Source organism: Tachypleus tridentatus, chromosome 13 (assembly GCF_004210375.1).
Source record: "Tachypleus tridentatus isolate NWPU-2018 chromosome 13, ASM421037v1, whole genome shotgun sequence".
Lineage (NCBI taxonomy): Eukaryota > Metazoa > Arthropoda > Merostomata > Xiphosura > Limulidae > Tachypleus > Tachypleus tridentatus.
Genome location: NC_134837.1, coordinates 133,877,049 through 133,888,737, shown reverse-complemented (window position 1 = coordinate 133,888,737; position 11,689 = coordinate 133,877,049). Strand labels below are relative to the sequence as shown.

General features: G+C 31.5%; 1 protein-coding gene across 3 annotated transcripts in view; it reads right to left on the bottom strand.

Moving 5' to 3' along the window:
- LOC143240993 (alpha-catulin-like) overlaps positions 1 to 11,689 on the bottom strand; it is a 133,449-nt gene that overhangs the window by 16,407 nt on the left and 105,353 nt on the right. For all 3 annotated transcript variants that reach the window (XM_076484380.1, XM_076484382.1, XM_076484383.1), the window contains 8 exons: positions 9,489 to 9,647; positions 8,970 to 9,062; positions 7,356 to 7,544; positions 6,936 to 6,986; positions 4,369 to 4,554; positions 3,214 to 3,291; positions 2,631 to 2,753; positions 414 to 497 (listed from right to left, as the gene is read on the bottom strand). In XM_076484380.1, coding sequence (XP_076340495.1) covers positions 414 to 497; positions 2,631 to 2,753; positions 3,214 to 3,291; positions 4,369 to 4,554; positions 6,936 to 6,986; positions 7,356 to 7,544; positions 8,970 to 9,062; positions 9,489 to 9,647 — 963 coding nt within the window. The remainder of the gene's footprint in view (positions 1 to 413; positions 498 to 2,630; positions 2,754 to 3,213; positions 3,292 to 4,368; positions 4,555 to 6,935; positions 6,987 to 7,355; positions 7,545 to 8,969; positions 9,063 to 9,488; positions 9,648 to 11,689) is intronic.

Sequence of the window (11,689 nt, the reverse complement as noted above, 5' to 3'; positions counted from 1 at the left end):
AAGTTAAAACTGGTTTCTATTTTTTTTCTAGTTCTGAAAAGGTTTGTACATATGCACTGCAAAACTGGTCTTTGGATAGGTTCCATTTACACAGCAGATCAGAAGTTGTTTCTCAACTAATGCTTACTTTTATAGTTTATTTGATTAACATTATAGAGGTTGGCAGACATTATTAAGTAATGATTAATACTTTATTGACAGGTGACAAAGTTTTTATTTAACAGTAAAAATAATACTTTGTTTTTCTCTTATTTAATAATTATTTTAATACACCAAGTCTTTAGTTGAAATGTTAACTGTTTCATTACCACAATTTTTGTACCAAACAATTTGACTTTTTTAGGTATCTTAATCTTGTAAGGCATGACCAAGAGTGATGTTGAAAGGTAAAAATGAAAGTAAAAACGTCTTACCTCTGTTGCACACACAAGGCAAGTTGTCACCACTTTAGATATTATATTCATTAAATTCTTTGTCTCCTGTATGACATTGTCAACCTGTAAAACAAAACCATGATTGAAAGTATCTGCCAAGATACTGAGGAAATATCACAGGTTATTTAGCCATTGACTGCTGATTTACCATATAAGGTATTGTCTTCCTCTGGTACTTGAATGCAAGTATGCTGTATACAGTGTTTGGCTTGAAAAACTACCTTGTGTGTTTAAAGCAGCCATAGTCATTGGGTTAAAATCTAACTTTTATTCAACTGTGACTCCAAATCTGCTAAATTCAATGACGTTTCTTACCAGTTAAATATGTAACAAATGTTTAAAAGCTGTATTTTATTTGAAACATTCTATTAGAAAAAGAACCATCATAACTGTCATCCAGAGCTAAGTGTTTCTATTATTTACTATTCTTGTACAGTATGAAAGATAAATATTATTTTTACCTAAGATAACTTACACTAGGCTTAATGTAATATTTGTTCCCACATTTGAAGCTAAGCAACCAAGGGCAAGAAACTCATTCTATGACAAGCACTTTTAGATTTGAACAATAAAAGGTTAATTTGCTCATTAAATGATAACATTTTATGAAACTAAACCTCCTCATACTCCTCTTATAGTAATGCATCTCAACTCTATAATTCCATAAACCTTCACCATACAGTCCTTTCAACATTGAGGTCAATCTATTCCAAGGCTCTGTTTAAGTTTATAGAGCATGCATTAGATCTTCCAGTAGCTTGATAGGAATTGTACCCTAGTGGTTGAGCAAAAACTTGATAAATGATAATTATTTTGTGAACTAAACAATTATGTGTAAATACTCATTGAACAGCATCTATTTTCAGAAATAAACATCACTGGATAAAAAACAACATTAAAACAAGAATTATTTTTGAATTAAAGATCTATGAGTAAATTACTTATTGAAGTGACAACTGGTTACAGAAATTAGCAACAGTGGATAAATAGTTCATTAAATGATAATTATTTTTCAGAACTAAACAACAGTGGTTAATAAATAATTGTCAATTACTTGCTGAAATAAACAATTTTGTATAAGTAGTTGAATTACAATTATTAAAAGACAACTATTTTCAGAACTATACAAACATGAATATAAAAAAACAACATTTTGAATGACAACTGTGTTAAAAACTGAACAATCATAAAGAAGAAAACATTGTTAAAATGACAGTAATTTTCAGAACTAAAGAGCCAGAGGTTAAAAAACTTCATTAAAATAACTATTTTTAAAACTAGATAACCATGGGTAAATAACAATTACTTTCCAGAAATGAACAACCTAAGGCAAACAAGTCATTAAATGACAATCATTTGTTTGCTTCATAAACAGAAACAACAACTCAATGATGTTTCTTGATTAGGAGTTAGAAATATAACTGTTTTAGCAAAAATTACATTAAATGTATAATTCTTATCATAATTCCCCCTAGTTTCTCAGTGGTTAGTCTGAAAACTTAAGCTAAAAACTTGGTTTCAATACCCATGGTAGGCATAGCACAGATAGTCAGCCCATTATGTAGCTTTGTGTTTGACTATTAATAAAATGATTTTCAAAAAACCTTCTCAGGAACTTCCAATTAATTGGATATAAATTAGACTTGCAGCAGATTTACTCTTTATCCAATACTTTTCTGCCATGTGTAATAATAATTTTATTATATAGAGTGAATGATCTAACAGAAAGTAACTCACTTATTGTTTACTAAAACTGACATTCTTAAAAATCAAGTGATCTAACTGACATTGTAGTGGGCCAACTGTTCAGTTTAAGTGATGTACATTTGTATTGTTAATGTATTCTTCCAATGAGAAATCAGTGAGTACTTCTTGACTGATCACCCAGTATTTCATGAAAAAAAACAACAAACAACAATTACTTATAACACTTGAGAATTTCCAAGAGAAAGTACACTCTGCTTGAACTTGTATGAAACCATCTCTACATAATCCTACATTTCATAATTTTTGTTCCCTAAATTATCATCTGACAAATGTCTATGTGTATGTACATGTTTATGTATAGCCACTGGACTGATTGTCACAAAGCCTGTTGTGTAACCATAGTCTTTTGGGGAATAATATGGGGGAGGAGGTTGCCATTCACATCCAAGCTCCTAATTTCTTCTTGTGTATTGAATGATTCTATCATACCTTAGTAAATGTAGCTGCCTTTCCTACAGTAGGGTTCTTCACTGTGAATTGTAATTGCTGCACAAATGTGGGCACTTTGTCAAGGTAATCCAAGAGTTCTTTCTTATGTTGTCCACTTGGCACCTGTTCACAAAATATCACTAAAGTTTAGCCATAGGGACATGTTTTTATTGAGTTCATGTAGTGATAGCACAAACACAAGATAAATCTGAAACTGTTTCACCATCCAGTTACAATTTTTATACTTGTAATATCATTATATTGTATGAATAGAAACTGAACAATGACTCATTATTTGAATTGTTATAATATTGAAACTATTTCAATAATTTAATTACCTTGTTATAAAAATTACTGATTCACTGTATATTTCACACATTGTGTTCTAGTTACAGAAAATATTAAGTGTGAACTTTGAAAACATGTTTTAGTAAACACACATACACGGGTACTGTGATTATCCACTTTCTTTAATTATATTCTTTTTTTTATTATATTTTTTATTTCAGTCATTCTTTTAGACTGTAATATATTTAAATACCCTAGTATGTTAACCTCTTCCTCAAAAGTCAAGGTTTCTTACTTGATATGAAAAGTGACGAATCAATTTGTAAAGTTTATTTGCTTCCTCTGCAAAAAATTCTGCTTGAGTGAAGAGGTCCTAAAAGTAAAAGATCATATCTTTGTTTTTATTTTAGATTCTTTGGCCTTCATAATTATTTTGTAACTCTAAACTTGCAAAATAAAACAAGTAAACTAATACTTATGTTAAATGAAGTGAACTTTTTCATTAGTCTGAAACAAATCACTAAATGAAATAAAGTTTCTTTATGTTTCACCAAGAAATGTCTAATTGAACAACTACATTTGGAAAGAGCTCAGAGGGACAATTGAGATTTTCAGGGTTGGTAGAGGCATGAAATCCATAAATCCAGTTTAGTCCCTAGTTCCTTAAATGTTATGTTATATGTATCACCAGCCGTACAACTAATGCCACACAGCGGTCCCATGCATGGCATGGCCTGATGGTTGGGGCACTTGACTTGCAATCTGTAAGTAGTGGGTTTGAATCCCTGTCACTGAACATACTTATCCTTTCAGCTGTTGAGATAGTTATAAAGTAACAGTCAATTGACTATTTGTTAGTAAAAGAGTTGGCAGAGGGTGGTGTTGATTAGGTGCTTTCCCTATAATATATCACTGTTACATTAGGGAAAACAAGTGTAGATAGCTCTTGAGTAAGTCTGCATGAAATTCAGAAACAAATAAACTACCTAATCCCACAGTAACCTTAAAACAAAAAAGATATCTTACAAATACCACTACACAAAAGTTATCATACTAAAGCCCAACAGAGAGGAGTTATCTCAGAAGATCAAGTAACCTGTCATTTGAACAAATAAACAATATAGCTACATTACACACGTTACAACACCCACAACACAGAAAATAAAATGTTTTTTTTTTTTAGACTAGGTAATTCTTGTTGGTAGGAGTTTACAGTACAAATTTTTAAAATGTGTTTTACTTGTTTTCTACACCACAGAACCTCAAACTTATACAGAACATTTAAAGTTTCACATGATAATCTGATTGATGATTTTGACCAGTCATTAATACAAACAAGAACCATAGAACTGTACAACCTGTTTTAGCATCATAAATGATAGTAAGAAATAAAAAGTATCACACAAGATGAGAAAAAAATGTTTCAACTTTCTGTAGAATGTTTACATACTTGAGTTGTTTTCAAATCTCCTTCTCCTCGGGTAAACTGGTACATTGAGAAGGCCATTTGAGACATGTTACGTGCTCTAAAAACAATGTCGTTACTGTCCGTTGATGAATATTTTTCTGTTTCAGCATCCATTTCAGATGTAAGTAGCTTCATCTCCAGACCCAGCTTAGCGATTTTTGCTTGTTCCTTTTTGAAGCAGCAAATACTAATTTTAGTACAGTGTATACTTTTAACAGTTAAATATTATCACTCTAGGTTATTAAAGCTGTACAAACCTATATGACTTTGATACTTTAGAATCTAATAGCAATATGGTAATGTGGCTTAAGATTTTTGGACATATTTACTCTCCAAACCAGATGATATAAGACGTAGCTGATTATTTTATACAGTAAAAACATTGAGTAATTTTATTTCCTGGTTTTTAAGTGTTTAGTGTAAAGAACTAACCAAAAGAAATATTAGATGAAATAATTCATTTCCTTTGTAAAATACATAATCTAGCAGTGGAATTAAATACAATCTTGATGATATTTTGGTTTAAATATTTTGTATGTTATTAGGGATTTTGTAACCAAATAAAATTGCTGACTTATGAATAATTTGATGTATAAATCAGCTTGAGAAATATGATAAAAACAATGAAATCTCTATATATATATCTCATTAGTAACCATAGGACTAAAATATAAAGTAAATAAAAAGGAACACAGCATATTAGAAACAAAAACTGGTAAAAATGTTTATTTGGTAATACATATAACACTTGAAGCTTTCAGCATTTGGTGAAACTCTATAATAGGCCCAGAATGACCATTTTGGTAGGGTACTTGACTCATAATCTGAGGGTCATAAGTTTGAATCCCCATCAAACCAAACATGCTCAACATTTCAGCCACGAGGGCATTATAACATGATGGTCAATCTCACCATTCATTGGTAAAAGAGTAGCCCAAGAGTTGGCAGTGGGTGATTATGACAACCTGCCTTCCCTCTAGTCTTACACTGCTAAATTAGGGATGGCTAGTGCAGAAAGCCCTTGTGTAGCTTTACGCAAAATTCAAAAAAAGCAAACAAACTCTATAATTACTGAACAGAAGGAAAACAGATTGTTGTACATCTTAGAAATATTTATTACAGCCATGGTTTCACTTAACATTACCTTTACTGGTGAAACAATGCTCGTAATAAATGAAACATTTGTGAAACATTCACCCAATTTTAATTTCCTCAGTTCTTTATTAATTATTCAAATAATTTATCTTTCATTATTATTTACCATGTCTGCAATAAACTATTAATAAAAGTGCATGGGAAATAAGTTCATTATAATGTTGTACACTATAGATAGATACAATAAAAAAAAAACTGTTGAGAAATGAAACACAAACAAATTGTAATTATGAGGAAGTTTGTAAAATAAAAGTTTATTCACAGATACAAGTTTAAATAATGTTCTAAAAGTATAATTACCTTCAACAATAAATGTTTTCAAAAACTATATATTTAACCCTATTGTATATAATGTGATTCAAATATAATGTGGCATGACTGTCACATGTGATACACAGCTATATTTATTTGAATGTGGCAACAGGAACTGGTTGTTTTGGTTTAACGTATACAAGGGCTTTGTACAAGAAACATGTGACAAAGCATGTGCAAATAATGGATTAATTTACTTTTGTGCAAGAGAAATTTTAAATAAACCTAGGATAATTATAATAAATGTTTTTAATACTTTATACTTTCATTCAATAACACTAGAAGAATATGCTTCACCCACACCTACTTAGGTATTTGTTTGTTTTGAATTTTTGCACAAAGCTACATGAGGGCTATCTGCACTAGCTGACCCTAATTTAGCAGTGGAAGACTAGAGGTAAGGCAGCTAGTCATCATGATCCACCGTTAACTCTTGGGCTACTCTTTTACCAATGAATAGTTGGATTGACTGTCACATTATAATGCCCTTACAGTTGAAAGGGCAAGCATGTTTGGTGTGACGGGGATTCAAGCCCGTGACCCTTAGATTACAAGTTAAGTACATTAAGCACCTGGCCCACCAGGCCATAGTTTGTTTGTTTGAAATTAAGCACAAAGCTACACAATGGGCTAGATGTGCTCAGTCCACAAATGGTATTGAAACCAATATTTGAGAAGTCTGAATCTGCAGACATACCACTTTGTCACTGAAAGAGGCCCTGCCTGGGTAAGTAGTCAAATAACTGCATCCATAAAAAACATTAACTGACTTATAACGGGGGAAAGGGTTAAATTTATTTAGTCTTGATGAAGACTACAAACTTGGTTTATATACCTAACAACACTGAACAGTAGTAGATTTATGACTTAATTTAGGTCGTCTGTTAATTATTTTCTTTCAATCTGACTGTTTGATAAAATTACAGGTTTCTTTCTACTCTCTACTGTGGACTGGGTTTCAACTATTCAAGGCTCATCAGCACAGATTACTAAATGTTGAGTTAAAAGAACTTAAAATACCATGAATATTCTCTTAATCTAATTAAATTTAGGTAAAGAAATCAAATAAAGTTTTTAATTACCTCCATGTCAAGTTTTGCTGGCTTAAGTGGCTTACTTGTTGTACCATGTCTCTGTAGAAAATATATAAAGAAACATATGTTGCAATATTGCACAAAAGTTAATGATACGATCAACAATAAATTATACTGATTATATATACTTAGTTTAATCCATGATCCTGTAATTCAGTTGTTATAATTACTAATGGGAAAAATAATATATTTTTTCTACTGTAATAAAAACTGTTGAAAGTGAAAATGCAAAGTAATGTAAAACAATATAATCTTCAAGGAGAATTATCATGTAAAAATGAGCCTTAAAAATAAATGAAAGAAAAACAACATTTGTTTAAGCCTATCCATTTGAGAATGTCACTGTTAATGAATTTCCTTTCTTTTCTAGTATATGTATGTATGTATACAGAAACAAAACCAACTTACACCAGGTCTGGGAAGTGACATATAAACAGGCTTCTCAGGTAACTTTCCACGGCAAATTTCTGCTATTTCTGAAGAAATTGAAGCTACATCATTGACTAAAGACTGCCAGACCTCCATAAAAACATCGAGGTTTTCTTTTGCAATTTTGCTGGTTTGATGCATACACAAGGTGTGAGAAGCATTAAGCACCTACATAATATAATTGAATTATGTAATCTTTTTAGTAAAGACACAGATAAATTAAGGGTTTTTTCTAACATGGCCAGAAGCATTTATTTCTATTATTTATTAACCATAATTTTCTTCAGAACAATAAGGTAAAAACTTGTAAATAATTAAACCTAATGTAATGAAGTACTTGTACACAGCTTTCTCTGTTTTGTTGTTAAGACACAAGTACGTACCTTCTGGAATATCACCTGTTTCTTTAAGTATCAAGTTTCAAAGAAAAACATAAATAGTGAAGACTATACAGTTTTGAATCAGTGTTGTATACTATTCTATATTATTTTGATGCACACCCACACCACTACAGTAAGATTCATGAGTGAAGAGTGATATGTGGTGACATCTCTTTACAAATATGATACTATATAGACAAACATAAACACAGTGTTTTAAGGTACTTGGTCATAAATGACAAGCTAAAATTTCAATCAAAGATCTGTAATTTTTATACGTTTTTGTTTTTTTTAAAAAAACGTAGCAGTAATAATAATGTAGCTCAACTTTTCATATTAATAAACAAGTGGTTAAAATGAGCTAAGTTGTTTTGATGACATTTTCTTAGCAGCCATGTGTTGTTTAAGTTACTCACTTGCTTAATTTTTGGATAAATATTTTTATTCATTTTATTATATGCTAGAGAAGCTTTAACACCATCCAAATCACAGGCCGCTCTCTCTCCAGTTGTGGAATCTCATCACAGCACATTTGTCAGTGCATAGTCCAGGTACCATCGAGCTCTTTCTAATTATAAACCACCAACCAATAGGAGACATCCAGCAAGCAGTAATTTCTTTTGCTTCAGATTATATTATTATTAATTATTGTTATCCCTTTTTTGATGATTATTTTAATTTTTAACATCATGTACCCTAACATATATAAGATTTTGATACTATTTTTTCCACTACTGTTGTTGTAATGATCTTCAAGTTTTTTTCAGTAATTATCAGTTTTACATGCTATCCTGAGCCCACAAAGCAGATGAAAATAAACCTACATGATAACACATCTCCATACTTTTTGGATTCTTGAGCTCCATCTGTCCATTCCTTGGTTAGAAAAATCTTAAAAGCCCCAAAGTGACTTTGAAATATAACCAGAAGCAATCAGAAATTGTTGTTTCTCTTAGCTTTGTCTATGGAATTTAAATTGAATCTTTCAAATAATTGGAAATTTCTGAGTTAGTAGCTGACATATTAAGTTACTTGTTTAGATTTTACAGTTAGGTGTGAAGGTTGTTAACTGGTGGTTCCTTGAATGACTAACTTGGAGGCATTTCAGCTGAAACTCTACAGGGTTTTAATACTAAATGGATACAATACAGCTTTCTTATAACCTTACATTAAATTTATTTCCTTACAGATAAAAATACAAAAATTTAAGGACCTGAATTCCATAGACTTTCAAGCAATAATCCAGGTTTTTGGATGTAACCTGTAAAGACTCCGTATTGGCCACATGGTGTATGAGCTTGCACACCTATTGAGAGAATAATGCTATGATTTCTATAATACATCACTTGAAGAAAACTAGTTTTTAATAAGGTTGCATAGTACATGCTCACTTTGATGATAATACCATTTTATGTAGAATTTCTGTTAATTATCATTATCACATGAAAACGAAACTTGTACACTGAAACAAAAGTCAAATTCAAAGTCTCCTGAACTTGTAAGGGCAGTCATATTGTTATTGAAATGTTTAGCTTATAGCTGGTTAGTTGGCAAGAAACAAAAAAAGGAATGACCATAAATTTTCATATTACTAACCTGGCAATGAAATAAATCTAACTCATGCTCTTTTCCATGTTATAAATTATTGAAACAAATAAATTATCTTATTGCTAAAAAAAAACACTCAAGACTTAATACAATTTCACAACACTTTATAACTTAGACAATTTACCTCTTGAATGTGTTCAGCATGCTCACTGAATTTCTCAGCAAATTCCTCCAGTCTGTCCTGGTCCCCAGCAATAGCTGCATTTTTAAGCTGACTCATGAATTCAGCCTCATCTGTGATTTTGAAAAGTTCATCTGTATGATCCAAGGCGGTATCTTGTAGCTAGTATATATTAATTATGTTTGAATGAAAGGCAGTATCTTGTAGCTAGTATATATTAATTATGTTTGAATGAAAGGCAGTATCTTGTAGCTAGTATATATTAATTATGTTTGAATGAAAGGCAGTATCTTGTAGCTAGTATATATTAATTATGTTTGAATGAAAGGCAGTATCTTGTAGCTTTGCTAGTATATATTAATTATGTTTGAATGAAAGACGGTATCTTGTAGCTAGTATATATTAATTATGTTTGAATGAAAGGCGGTATCTTGTAGCTAGTATGTATAAACTTGGCCTGGCATGGCCAAGCGCGTAAGGCGTGCGACTCGTAATCCGAGGGTCGTGGGTTCGCGCCTGCGTCGCGCTAAACATGCCTGCCATCCCAGCCGTGGGAGCGTATAATGTGATGGTCAATCCCACTATTCGTTGGTAAAAGAGTAGCCCAAGAGTTGGCGGTGGGTAGTGATGACTAGCTGCCTTCCCTCTAGTCTTACACTGCTAAATTAGGGACGGCTAGCACAGATAGCCCTCGAGTAGCTTTGTGCGAAATTCCAAAACAAATATGTATAAATTATGTTGGAATGAAAGGCAGTATCTTGTAGCTAGTATATATTAATTATGTTTGAATGAAAGACGGTATCTTGTAGCTAGTATATATTAATTATGTTTGAATGAAAGGCAGTATCTTGTAGCTTTGCTAGTATATATTAATTATGTTTGAATGAAAGGCAGTATCTTGTAGCTAGTATGTATAAACTTGGCCTGGCATGGCCAAGCACGTAAGGCGTGCGACTCGTAATCCGAGGGTCGTGGGTTTGCGCCTGCGTTGCGCTAAACATGCTTGCCCTCCCAGCTGTGGGAGTGTATAATGTGATGGTCAATCCCACTATTTGTTGGTAAAAGAATAGCCCAAGAGTTGGCGGTGGGTGGTGATGACTAGCTGCCTTCCCTCTAGTCTTACACTGCTAAATTAGGGACGGCTAGCACAGATAGCCCTCGAGTAGCTTTGTGCAAAATTCCAAAACAAATATGTATAAATTATGTTGGAATGAAAGGCAGTTTCTTGTAGCTAGTATATATTAATTATGTTTGAATGAAAGGCGGTATCTTGTAGCTAGTATATATTAATTATGTTTGAATGAAAGGCAGTATCTTGTAGCTAGTATATATTAATTATGTTTGAATGAAAGAGTATTTTTCCTCCATTTGTAATTTCTAATGGTCAATAAACACATTTTTAAAAAACTGGAAAGATGCAATACAAGCTTTTATAATACACTTTTCTGAAAGTCTTTTTCACCACCAAGATAAATAATGTTTTACAAATAACTTAATACCATACCAGATTTGAATGATTATTGACAGATTATTTGCATATCTGTGCAAAGTTAAAAACGATAGTGCAAACTAGAGTGTTTTATTCATTGTTAAAAAATAAATAAAACATAACCTATTACTTCAAAACAGGAACTCTTTCTACTTAAACTTAAACTTTTCAATTATGGCTTCACCAGAGGACGCATATTTGATTTTAGTCTTAAGTAATAAGAAAACATTGACTTAAATAAACAAAGTTATATTTTCTGGAGTAATTGATCAATTGTAAACATTTGTATGATTATAGACAGACTATAAGTCACTGAAGTACCAAGGAAAAGAAATCTGTAACTATTTTCTTAGAAGTACCTTCTTTTTATTCATTGTTATTTATTTTTCTCTTCTTCTAAAATTAAATGCTTTAAAATAATATTTACGCCAATATTAAACTGAAATTCATTCATAAATAGCATAATACTCTTTATTGTTAATATACATATGACTGAAGTACAGCAAAATACCAGCTGGTTTACCTAGGCCATTCCATCTACTAAACCAAACTTTAAAGTAGAAATAAAACACTCAAACCCAGCTCTTATTATTCAAATATTTCCCTTAAATTTATTGTATCCATCACATCTGAAGGCAACATATTCCAGAGGCCAACCATTCTGTTAAAAAAATAAAGCTGTCTTAGCTGAATACCTATAATATCCTGCCATAAT